Source organism: Panthera onca, chromosome A2 (assembly GCF_046562875.1).
Source record: "Panthera onca isolate mPanOnc1 chromosome A2, mPanOnc1 haplotype 2, whole genome shotgun sequence".
Taxonomy (NCBI): Eukaryota; Metazoa; Chordata; class Mammalia; order Carnivora; family Felidae; genus Panthera; species Panthera onca.
Window position 1 is genome coordinate 15,415,223 of NC_138340.1, and position 12,760 is coordinate 15,427,982.

The following is a 12,760-nucleotide window of genomic DNA, read 5'->3' on the forward strand; positions in this document are numbered from 1 at the left end:
GAGTTTATTTTTGTGTGTGGTATAAGAAAGTGGCCCGGTTTCATTCTTCTGTATGTCGCTGTCCAGTTTTTCCAACACCATTTGTTGAAGCGACTGTCTTTTTTTCCATTGGATAGTCTTTCCTGCTTTGTCAAAGATTAGTTGGCCATATAGTTGTGGGTCCATTTCTGGGTTTTCTCTTCTGTTCCATTGATCTACGTGTCTGTTTTTATGCCAGTACCATACTGTCTTTATGACTGCAACTTTGTAATATAGCTTGGAATCCGGAATCATGATGCCTCCAGTTTTGTTTTTCTTTTTCAGGATTGCTTTGGCTATTCAGGGTCTTTTGTGGTTCCATACAAATTTTAGGATTGTTTGTTCTAGCTCTGTGAAAAAGTCTGGTGGTATTTTGATAGGGATCGCATTAAATACGTAGATTGCTTTGGGTAGTAATAATTTTGACAATGCTTGTTCTTCTAGTCCATGAGCATGGAATGCTTTTCCGTTTCTTTGTATCCTCTTTAATTTCTTTCATAAGGGTTCTATAGTTTTCAGAGTACACATCTTTTACTTCTTTGGTTAGGTTTATTCCTGGGTATCTTACCGTTTTTGGTGCAATTGCAAATGGATGGATTCCTTGATTTCTTTTTCTGCTGCTTCGTTATTGGTATATAGAAATGCAACCGATTTCTGCACATTGATTTTATATCCTGCAACTTTGCTGAATTCATGTATTATTCTAGCAGTGTTTTGGTGGAGTCCTCTGGGTTTTCTACACGGAGTATCATGTTGTTTGCAAATAGTGAGAGTTTGACTTCTTCTTTTCCGATTTGGATGCCTTTTATTTCTTTTTGTTGTCTGATTGCTGAGGTTAAGATTTTCAGTACTATGTTAAATAGTAATGGTGAGAGTGGACATCCTTGGTCCCGGTCCTAACTGTAGGGGAAAGGCTCTCAGTTTTTCCCATTGAGGATGATATTAGCTATGGGTCTTTCTTATATGGCCTTTATCATGTTGAGGTGTGTTCCATCTATCCCTACTTTGTTGAGGTTTTAATCGAGAATGGATGTTGTATGGGGCACCTGGGTGGCTCAGTTGGTTAAGCATCTGACTTTAGCTCAGGTTATGATCTCATAGTTTGTGGGTTCAAGCCCCACGTCGGACTCTGTGCTGACAACTCAGAGCCTAGAGCCCGCTTTGGATTCTGTGTCTCCCTCTCTCTCTGCCCCACCCTCCCACTCATGCCCTATCTCTGTCTCTCAAAAATAAGTAAACATTAAAAAAATTAAAAAAAAAAAAAAAGAAAGAATGGATGCTGTATTTTGTCAAATGCTCTTTCTGCATCTATTGACGGGATCGTATGGTTCTTGTCTTTTGTTTTATTAATGTGGTGTATCATGTTGATTGATTTGTGAATATTGAATAAGCCCTACAGCCCAGGAATAAATCCCACTTGATCATGGTGAATAATTCTTTTAATGTACTGTTGAATTCGATTTGCTAGTATTTTATTGAGAATTTTTACAACCATATTCCTCAGGGATATTGACCTGTAATTCTCCTTTTTTGTGGGGTCTTTGGTTTTGGAATCAAGGCTTTGTAGAATGAGTTTGGTAGTTTTCCTTCTATTTGAGAAAAATAGGTATTAACTCTTCTTTAAATGTCTGGTAGAATTCCCCTGGGAAGCCATCTGGCCCAGGTCTCTTGTTTGTTGGGAGATTTGTGATTACTGATTCAGTTTCTTTGATGGTTATGGGTCTGTTCAAATTTTTTATTTCTTCCTGTTTCAGTTATGGTAGTTTGTGACTTTCTAGCAATTTTTCTGTTTCTTCCAGATTGCCCAGTTTGTTGGCATATAATTTTTCATAGTATTCTCTTACAGTTGTTTGTATTTCTGTGGTGTTGGTTGTGATGTCTCCTCTTTCATTCATGATTTTGTCTATTTGGGTCCTTTCTATTTTCGAGAAGTCTGACTAGAGGTTCATCAATTTGTTAATTCAAAGAACCAGCTCTTAGTTTCATTGATCTGTTCTACTGTTTTTTTTTGTTGTTGTTGTTGTTGTTGTTGTTTCAGTATCATTTGTTTCTGCTCTAATCTTTATTATTTCCCTTCTTCTGCTGGCTTTAGGCTTTATTTGCTTTATTTGTTCCTTTTCTAGCTCCTTTAGGTGTAAGGTTAGGTTATTTGGGACCTTTCTTGCTTCTTGAGATGTACCTGAATTGCAATATACTTCCCTCTTAGGACTGCCTTTGCTGCATCCCAAAGGGTTTGGACTGTCGTGTTTTCATTTTCATTTGCTTCCATGTATTTTTTTATTTCTTCTTTAATTTCTTGGTTAACCCATTTATTCTTCAGTAGGATGTTCTTTAACTTCCATGTATTTGAGAACTTTTCAAATTTTTTCTTGTGGTTGACTTCAAGTTTCATAGCAATATGATCTGAAAACATGCATGGTATAATCTTGATCTTTTTTGTACCTGTTGAGGGTTTAATTTGTGACCCAGTATGTGGTCTGTTCTGGAGAATGTTCCATGTGTGCTCAAAAAGAATATGTTTTCACGGGGTGCCTGGGTGGCTCAGTCAGTTGAGTGCCCAACTCTTGATTTTGGCTCAGGTCATGATCTTACCATCTATGGGATCGAGCCCTGCATTGAGCTCTGTGCTAACAGTGCGGAGCCTGCTTGGGATTCTCTCCCTCTCTCTCTTTCTGCCCCTCCCCCCTCAAAATAAATAAATAAGCAGTTAGAAAAAAAAGAATGTTTATTCTGCTGCTTCAGGATGAAATGTTCTGAATATATCTAAGTCCATTTGGTTCAGTGTGTCATTCAAAGTCATTGTTTCCGTATTGATTTTCCGCTTCGATGATCTGTCCATGCTGTAAGTGGGATGTTAAATCCCTCCGCTATTATTATCAATTCTTTATGTTTGTTATTTTTTTTTAACGTTTATTTTTGAGAGAGAGAGAGAGCAGGGGAGGGGCAGAGAGAGAGAGGGAAACAGAGGATGTAAAGCAGGCTCTGTGCTGTCAGCTCTGTGGGGTTCTGTGCCTCTGAGAGAGGCTCTCACCACGCTTTTGCCAGCTTGTGTGAGGAAAGCGGCCACAGGACCGCACAGCGGTTCAGTTTACGTCAAAACAGCAGAAAGCCAGAACCCCTGCTTACTACCCGAAACAGCCTCAGTTCCCCACTCCTGTGCCGAGACGCAGCATGGCATGTTGGTGCCACCCATCCCTCTTGTGACCAGGGGACCCTCAGACCTTGCTGTCACTCCTAACATTCCTCCCGCTTTGCTACGCGAGCGCCTTTAAGCCAGGCACTTCCCCCACTGTAACGGACTTCTGAAAGTTAGAATTTTGTGTTCTGCTGCTTAAAATACTTTGCAGTAGCCTCCGTAACCAGGCTTCCTCCCTGCTGCCACACTTGTAGCTTTGTCTCCCCCAGATCAACTCTCCATACGCCGTGCTTTCCACAAGGTGGTCGCTTTTTTACTCGCAGACTGGCAGTTTTTGTTCTCTCAGACCTCTGCTTGATTCTCGGGTGTTCAGAACGATTCGCTCACCATCTCGATGCATCCGAGGGACGAGACACGCTTAGGCTCTCCCTACTCTTCTGCCGCCTCAACTCCCAGGCTCTGGAGCCTGTTCCACCACCAAGAGGTGGTTCATACGCTCTTCCTTGTTACAGGTTGCTAGGGGTTTCCTTGCCAAGCAGTACTCCAAGGAGATGCCCTCAAGCCTCAGAGCAGAGATACAGAGATACCGCACTTACGGATCTTCTCACATGTAAGAAGCTGAAGATGACCCTCTTCAGGATGCTCACCAGATTTTACCATTTTGTTTTATGGGTTATAACAGGCCTTGGTCAACTGGGACCCAGTGGATCAAACGGTGCTTGCCAACGAGCAGGTGGATGAGCATGGCTGTTCGTGGCGTTCTGGAGCAAAGGTGGAACAGAAGTACCTCAGACAGTGGTTTATTAAGACAACTGCTTATGCAAAGGTGAGTGTCAGCCTGGAGGTGCCCCAGTTAGTGCCGCGTGTGTTGGGAGGCAATGCCAAGGTCTTCCGGGTATTACAGGGACTCGCTGTTGAGGATGAACTCTGGCAAGGGCTCTTAGAGCCACAGGTGTGGCACGTGAGACTCAGGACCGCTCATTTAGAGGGTGATGGATTTGAGTGTTTTAGGGGTACTTCCAGAATGGCCCCGGGAGGTCATCGTTGGCTGTTTATTTGCTGACCTTTCAACACTCAATCATTGTGTTGCCGTACAGGCCAAAAAACATATGACTTTATTTGCAATTGTAAAGCGAGAAAGGAAAAAAAAAAAAGGCATCTTCATTGGTATAGTACTAGTAAAACCTCCAGATAGAATGACATTTCAGAGGGTCCAGAGAAGACAGTCTAAAAGGCATGAGGAGATGGTCTCCAGGAAGCGAAGCCGGAGTGAAAATTAACTAAGCCGGGAGCCAAAGCTCCGATTTTAACTCTTGTGTCCCTGATTAACAGTGTAAACTGGTGTGAGTCGGGAGGCTCCGTTTTCTCATCATTAGAAGGAGACGGTGGGACCAAGTGGTCTCTAAAGTGCCTTTTGGCTTTTCATGCGGTCGGGGATTCAAGGCAAAGCCAGCCATTGAAAGAGGGAGACTGCTTATTAAATCACCACTAGCCTGAGCAGAAGAACCCGTTCTGGGTATGCCAGAATCACTCCGTGCAAGATCCCCTCCAAGGTTACCAAGTTTCGGGATATGGGATTGAGGGATCGCTCCCGGAAACTCCAGAGACAAGTGACTAGAGCATATCAGGGATGTTTCCCGTGGCAGTTAGATCATCTGCATACTTTTCAGCTTAAGACTGGACATAAACAGGCTTTAAAAGTTAAAGACATCATGAGACGGATAGTTCTGTCCATCCGTAGCAGCCCGTGAGGTGCTCTGTCGGAGACAGGGTAGTGGGCCGAAATGGACTTTGGGTCAGATCCAATACTGTACTTCCTTTTTTTTTTAAGTTTATTTATTTTGAGGAGGGGAGGGGCAGACAGAGAGAGGGAGAGAGAGAATCCCAAGCAGGCTCCGTGCTGTCAGCACAGAGCCCGATGCGGAGCTCAGTCCCCCGAACCGAGGTCGTGACCTGAGCTGAAATCAAGCGTCGGATGCTTAACCCACTGAACCATCCAGGCGCTCCCCCCCGCCCCCCCGCGATACTGTACTCCTTATATGCAAAGAAAGCACAAAGTTAAAAATAACCCCCGATCACTGCAAAACTTGGCTGAATTAGAACTTCAGTACACCAACTCACAATACCAGTGCCATATGGATATATGACCTCCAGTTTTCTCACTCAAAAGACATGTCTCAAATGAGGCAGTTTTCCCATTATAATTAATCCGGAATGTAGCGGAGAATAGCATATGGATTTGGAAAACTACCCATTAGAACTTGTTAACACAGTGCCTTGCTCCTTTTAAGCACACAGGAATATTGAGAGACAGAAAAACAAAGCTGAGGACCTTGCTTTGTATAACATCCCAGGCCGTGGGAGCCCCTGTCTACTCCACTGTGTTACTGGGAGGGCAGCCAGGTCACCCCAAGCTGACTCTGTACTAGGCATTGTGGGAAGGCCATCTAATTAGCTCTTTTTTTTTTTTTTTTTTTTTTTTTTTTGACCATTGCCTCCAGTTGAAAATGTTATAATCTCACTGAGGAACATTATTCTTGAACTCATCAGCTGTGAGTTTTCAACTGTTCAGCGGAAATTGTTAGTTACCATGGTGATTCACCTGGTTCTCGCTGAACTCCTGCACAGGTTTATTGAAAAAGCTGTCTTTGGAGGTCAGCACTTCGTTTTCCCTGAAAATCGGGAGACCAGGGTGTGGTGTGAGAGTGGTGCGGGGGAGCAGAAACCTGTGTTCACCGCAGGGCCTCTGCTGAGGGCTGCATGTGCACAAAGCGGGACTCTATGAGGCCTAATAGAAAATGGTTATAACAAGATTGAGAGGAGACCAGAGATACGAGCAGACTGCTCGGTGCTCAGAGATCTTGGGGTTATGGCCCAGCCAGCAGTATGGAGTTGAGAGCCCCAAAAGGCCATATGTGAGAAGTAGGGATGACCCCCTAGAGCCAAAGACAAAATCAGCATAGACTCAACTTAATAAAAAATAAAAGTAAGCCTGACAGTTTCAAAAGGAACTCTCAGAACAAAACTCAACACCTTTAGAGGAGATCATATGATCTCGACTCCCAATATGGTTGGTTTTTTACTTGTGTGTCCAACATATAATAATAATTAAAAAAAAAAAAAAAAAGTACTAGCCTTGCAAAGAATCAGGAAAGTGTGGCTCATAATCAAGAAAGAAAAAGGGGAGTGGAGAGGGGGCAGCCCAGTAGAAATAGATTCAGAGATGACCCAGATGTTGGAATTAGGAGAGAAAGCCAGAGACATCTGTTATATCAATGGTCTGGGACTTAAAGGAAAAGATGGTCATAATGAGGGAACAGATGGTGAATCTCAGAAGAGAAATGGAAACTATTTAAAAAAAAAAAAAAAAAAAAAAGAACTGGAAATCTAGAACAGAAAAGCACAATATCTGAAACAGAAAGTCACTGGGCTCCAGAGGGATGAGTAAGGGTTAAAGCAAAGCCATAAAGCTGGAGGGGAGCTCTTTCAAAGGGAACATTATGCGTGGTGGCCCCAAAGTAGAAATGTATCTGATGACGTTGAGAAGCTGGAGGAACGACAGTATTACCGGAACAGAGAGCCAGGAGGAAAGACTAACTAGGGCTGGAGAAGCTGGAGAGGGTTAGGGGCCAGATCAGGCGTGTCCTTTTAGGTCTTAAGGAGTTTGGACTTCATCATGGAGGCCATGGGAAACCATGGAAGGACTCTAAGAAAGGCAATGACACGGTCAAATGTGTGGTTTTTATAAATTCACTGTGGAAAGGGCAGTGTGGATGCAGGCAGGCCTGCTAAGAGGCTATGACAATAGTCCAGGTGTGTATGACTTAGGCTACAGGTGGGAGTAGTGGGGGGAGATGGGTAGGTTAGAAAAATACTCAGATGGTGAAATTTGCAGCACTTCATCGCCTATTGGATGACAATGTGTAGGAGCTGGTGTCATTAGGCAGGACCCTGAGCCGGACACAAAGCAGATGACTGAGCTACTGACTGCGGTAGGGAGTCTGGAAGAGACGTAGTCCCGACCCTTTGAGTCGGAGTGGCCCTGAGACTGTTGAGTGGAGATGTACCTATACATCTATATAGGTACCTTATATAAGCATCCGACTCTTGATTTTGGCTCAGGTCATGACCTCACGGTTCGTGGGTTCGAGTCCTGCATCAGTCTCTGCACTAACAGTGTGCTCTCTCTCTCTCAAAAATAAACTTAAAAAAAAAAAAAAGAAAGAAAGAAACTTTAAGGATCAAATGATATGACATCTACCTTAAAACCTGGTATGATAGAAATAGCGTTGAATCAGTAAGGAGATCATGCTATATAGATTAAGGATGAGGTCTCAGATCAACTGGTAATGCTTTTAGCTGCAAGTAACTGAAAACCTGAGCTATGGGTGTCTTAAGCAGATGGGAGTTGATTTTTCCCATATAAAAAGGCCCAAGGTGCTGGGACTGAACCAGGATAGGGCTCTGAGTTGGCATCTTGGGGGTTCTCTCAGCCTTTTCCTTCCTGCCTTATCACCTCTTGGTAGCAAGATGGCTGCTGCAGCTCCAGATATCACATTTCCATGCAAGACAGAAGCAGAAGGGGGGCAGTGTGACTGTTTCTGTTACCTGGAAAGCAAGAACTTTCCCACAACTCCCCCAACAAAATCCCACTGAGGTTCTGTTAGCCCCAGTTATGTCATGTGGCTACTCCCCAGCTTCAACGGAAGCTAAGGAAAGCAGGTTCAGTCTTTTTAGCTTCTTTGGTCAAGCTGCCTGAGGGAAGGGGATGGCCAGCGGGTGCTGGGATGGTCAGTGAGCTGTGCCTGACATTGTCTTCTTCAGAATTTTGTATGTGTGACTGGTTTTGCTGTGCTGGGGGCTGCCTCTGTGCCGAACGGCTGGCGGTCTGCATGGGAACGTGGCTGTGAAGGGGCCCTCCTTTCATCCATGTAACTTCCAGATTGGAAAACGATGCCTGATGCGCAAATTACTGGGAACCCCGAAATGCCGAAGTCCTTTATTAAGGCTGTTCTGTGATGTTATTGGATTTTTCTCCCCTCCTCCCCTTGCCCCTACCCGGTCTTGCTAGGACTGTTTGCTTCGTGAAATGTTGAGAAAACTGGCAGAAGGAGTTTCCAAGGCACATGAATTAGTCTGGGCAGAGCTGTGTGGGCGGTATCTCGTGGGCAGCACCGCGAGGGGAGAGCAGGGGGAGGAGGGAGGATTGCAGGCCTCTGCGCAGAAAGCAAAAGGGATTCGGGGTCTGATGGAGCGATCGCCTCGGTTCCTGCCAGCAGGGTGACAGTTGGGAGGCGAGACAAATCGAGAGCCGGCTTCCCACTGGAACTTGTCTAATAGATTTGTGGTTTTGATTTCTGCGGCTGCCTCCTGTAGCCCCCAGACGCTGCCTCCCGCAGGCCCTCGGCCGCTGGGGCGCTGTTCATAGGTTCCTCTTTGGACATAATCATGCCCTGATGGTGCTTAGTCAACCACCACATCACATTGGTGGGTATATTTTCCACATTTCCAGGCGATACCTGGCAGCTGCTAGAATATGAAGAAAGTCTGTGTGCTCCCCCTCCCGTTTCCTACCTGCTTTTGCCCCCGATCTGATCGGTGCTCAGGCTTTTACCTTCCCCATCTTCCTTATCCCTCACATTGTTCCTTTAAGCGTCGGTGTGCCTGTCATCCCCATTTTACTGACGTGGAAACTGAGGCTCTCACTGGTAATAAGTAATGGCCCTGGGATTCAAATTCGGGTGCTTGAGCTCTCAACCGGCAGTCTGCTCCACTCCTCAGGGAGCGTGAATTCATTTGTTCTTTCCCCCGATGTTACTGAGCGCCTGGCCAGACCTGGGCTAGGTGCTAGCAGGGGGCGTGGAGGCCAGTGTGGGAGACAGTCTGAGACTGAACCAGCACGGCTCCCTGGGATCACTGTGCCGACGCAGGAGAGCACATCGGGGCCAGGAGGAGGAGCCCCAGGTTGGCCCTGTGCTCCGAGAGGTGAGGGAGGGCGGGACAAAATGTCTGTTGGGGAACATTTGATCGCCTTCCCGACGGGCAGGAAACTTCACGTCTCACAAGTATCTCCAAGTAGAATTTCTGCTGGCGAGAAGCGGCTGAGCAAGGCTGAGCAACGATGAGCCTGATTCCATGAGCCGTCATGGAATCAGGGGAAGTGGGAGGGACTGGCCCCACCTCCCTGCCCCCTTGTACCCCTCCTCCCCTGATTTCACCTGTGAGCTTGCGTTTAAAGGTGGAGGTGCCTTTGCCAGAACTCACTGTTTGCGTTTGAGCCTGCAGAGAGTAAAAATATGGGGTCGGAGAGGCAAGGGGGGTGAAGGAAGGGGGGGTGGGGTTTACAACAGGAACTTTGCGGGGAGCGGGGAGCAGACCCGAGCAGAAAGACCGCCCCAGAGAGGAGCCGAGGTGCAAAGCTCCAGTCTCCAGCACGTGCCCCTGGGTGCTTAAGGGTCCCCTGCCCTCTGGAATGGGGACCCTTGGGCACCCTTGTTCCAGTCCTGAGGCCTTGAGATGCTTGTGAAAGCACTTGGCTGTCTTCCAGAAACCGGGCCTAGTGCCTGGCTTTCTGCCCTCAGATCCGCCGTCAGCCCCAGAACAGAGGCTGGCTCACAGGTGACGCCAGAAGATGCCTCTCCGTGACACCAGCCAAGTCACCCCCATCCTGCTCTGCCCCGGGAGCTCTGCAAAGGGGCTGGTCGGTGGGGTTTGGCACCTGGGCCGCACCCTGCTCCCTGCCCCCGAGAGGGACCCTCGGCAACAGGGCCGCCTCCTGTATGTGCGGCCTGGGCCTTCGCGGCACGGGTGTAGACGCAGATTAGATGCTGGCTGCAGAGGCGAAGTTTCCGGGAACCAGGAGGAACAAGTGAGAAAGATCTAATGAGCCGTCAGCTTCTCTGCGAGGCCGTTGGGATAAAAAGCTGAGAGGACACCAGCCGGGGCCACACTGAACGATGATGCTGGGGTTTATATACCGCCAGGGTTTTCTCTGAAGAGCCCCGTGGCTTTCAAGCTATTATTGGGTCATCCCACCATGCTCCTCTGTGTTCAGCCAGGCCTGAGCGTGGCCTATGCATCCACCTCAAAAAAATGTTTTATCAGCTGCTAAGTGGTGGGTAGGAGTGTCTGAGCCGTACAGGCTCTGGGCCCCGGAGCCTGGACAGCAGCACCCAGGACACCCTGAGCGGCAGCTTCCTGCTGGAGTTCTCCCCCAGACCCCGGCTGTCTCTTCTGGAAACCGCAGGCTCGGCTCTCGTCCCCAGGATCTGGCTTTGACACCCTGTCTCACAAAACCAATTCGTTGTTAAATCTGCTCCTTCTTACGTAACATCTCTTACTTCTCTCTGTTCTCTGTATTCCACGCCTCTCCGGGATCTTTCCTCTCCTAAGCTGTAAGGTGAACTCAAGTCCCCACCTTCCATGCTGTCCCGTCCACACTCCGATCGTCGGCCTTCTTACAGGGAAAGCCACCCCCTGCGTCCCTCAGAAGTACTTCTGGGGATGGTGGTGGGCAGGGCTCGGGGGAGGTGGGGGAACAGAGGCAAAAGGAAGGCAGACGACTAGAGGCTGACAGTTCCCCAGCGGTCCCCGGGCAAGCCTCATGCTGTCTGGAGTGGATCGGGAGACTTGTGTCCCCACCACAGCCACAGCCAGGGGTGACAGTGAGACTTCCGGGGGGTGGGGTGGCTGGTTGGTTCTGTACAGGCCTTGGAGGGAACTTGTGCTTGGAAGGTTCACCGGAGTCGGTGCAGCGCAGGGCCCCGGCTCAGATTCGCGAAGCCACAGTGTTTCTGGATCGTGCCGGGATGACACTGGCAATTAGACTTCCTCCTAAACGCAGGGCCTTCGTGTTCACCCCGAGAAGGCCCCCCGCCAGCGGCCGGTCACATCTGTATGTGCTCTCCATTAGCCCAGTACCCTGTGAGCTCCCATTTCCCCTGGCCCTGGGGCCTCGCGCCCACCCTGTGTCCCTCCCGTCTGGGACTTGAGGACACCCCTGCCTGCACAGCGTCTCCAAAGCACTTGTGAAGCAGACACACAGGCTTCTGGTTGGCACACACGGTCGGCAAGCCAGAAGCTTCTGTGTTTGTGTTGTTTTTTGGGTTTTGTTTCTAAGATAGAAGGAATGACTGCAAAGGGAGAATGAGAGAAATAATACCGTTGACCCTCGGACAAGGTGGCTCGAGGGTCAGCGCCCCTGACCCCTCCCCCATGCAGTTGAAAATTCACAGGTGACTTTGGAGTCCCTAAAAACTTTACTAATAGTCTACTGTTGACCGGAGGCCTGACAGATAACATAGTCAGTTGATGGACACATATTTTGTATGTTGTCTGTGTTATATACAGTAGTCTTACAATAAAGTAAGCCAGAGAAGAGAGAATGTTAAGGAAGAAAAGAAAATCACAGGGAAGAGAAAATAAGTTTTATGGTGCTGGGCTGTATGGACCAGTGCAGTTCAAACCCGTGTTCAGGGGTCAGCTGTAATATACTTCTTAGATTATATTGACAATGAAAGAAATTGTAAATCTGATTTGGAAAAAATGAAGGCAGAACTGAACATGATGTATTGCCCTTAAACCCTGAGTGGGCTTTCTGTGCTCCTGGCCAGGTGCTTTTGGGGGGGTAAAGACCTCCTTCCTTCTTGAAGTATTAGCCAGGACCCCGTGGGACTAAAGAGATTTATTAGCACCTCATTGTGGGGGGGTCCCTGGGTGTGCCAGGGAGGGCTGGGGAGTTCACTGATCAACTCAGGGAGACATTTGGATTTTAAAGCTAGAAGAAACTTGAGCAAACAGTGCACAGGTCCCCCACATTTAGCCCACGGTCTCCCATGCTTTTTAAATCCCTGCCCTAATCTGAAAAACAAAAATGCCAACAAAAAGCCCTCATGCTTTTGAAATTACAAAATCAATATGATACCTAGAGACAAATGAAAGGGATCAGGCGTTGCTTTCTCTCAAGCACTGTACATCCCGTCCTCCTCCCGCTCCCCCAGGGGACTCGTGGCCAGCTCGAGGTGTCCTGGAAAATTACAGACCCGGCCCATTCCTCATTTTATAACTGAGGCCCCCAAGCCCAAGAAAGCCAGGGCCCAACTTGAGCCTCCCGTGACCCGGGTCTGCCTGCTCTCCGCCAGCTCTTAAGCAAGGCGTTTCCAAGCACCCCTTAGAAAAGGAGGGCATGTGTTGCGGGAAAGCTGGCCATGAGCACAGTAGGAACTGTAATGGGGACAGGGAGAGGGCACAGATGGCCAGGCGACGGAAAGCGCCGTGGTCGGCGGTTTTCTGGTTTGTTCTTGCTGGCATTGGCTTGCTGGCCTCTGAGCTGAAGCTGTGTCTTTTTTGTCACCATCTCTGTCTGCTCCAACGTCCTGTCTGTCCACTGGACCTTCTGAGCCCAGCTGCTGGGAGAACAGGGACACTGATCCGTGACTGCTGCGCTCTGAAGGAAGCAGGCGTTGGCAGCCACATCTGTGGTCGTACGGTATTGTTGTGTTAGTCAAAAGAAAGGTCCCTCTTATAGAAGGAGGCGGTTTTCCACAGTATCCTTCCGTTTCTCTCTGTATCTTGTCTACTGTTCCAGGGTGGCTAATTTTGAGTGTC

The 12,760-nt window shown here is 47.9% G+C and overlaps 1 protein-coding gene across 17 annotated transcripts in view; it reads left to right on the forward strand.

Annotated features, from left to right (window-relative positions):
* Positions 1-12,760, forward strand: part of LARS2 (leucyl-tRNA synthetase 2, mitochondrial) — a 186,776-nt gene that overhangs the window by 90,036 nt on the left and 83,980 nt on the right. For all 17 annotated transcript variants that reach the window (XR_013554259.2, XR_014136739.1, XR_014136740.1 and 14 more), the window contains one exon: positions 3,837-3,980. Coding sequence is in view for 13 of the 17 variants with exons in the window: in XM_081792774.1 (XP_081648900.1) it covers positions 3,837-3,980 (144 nt within the window). In the remaining 4 variants the exon portion in view is untranslated. The remainder of the gene's footprint in view (positions 1-3,836; positions 3,981-12,760) is intronic.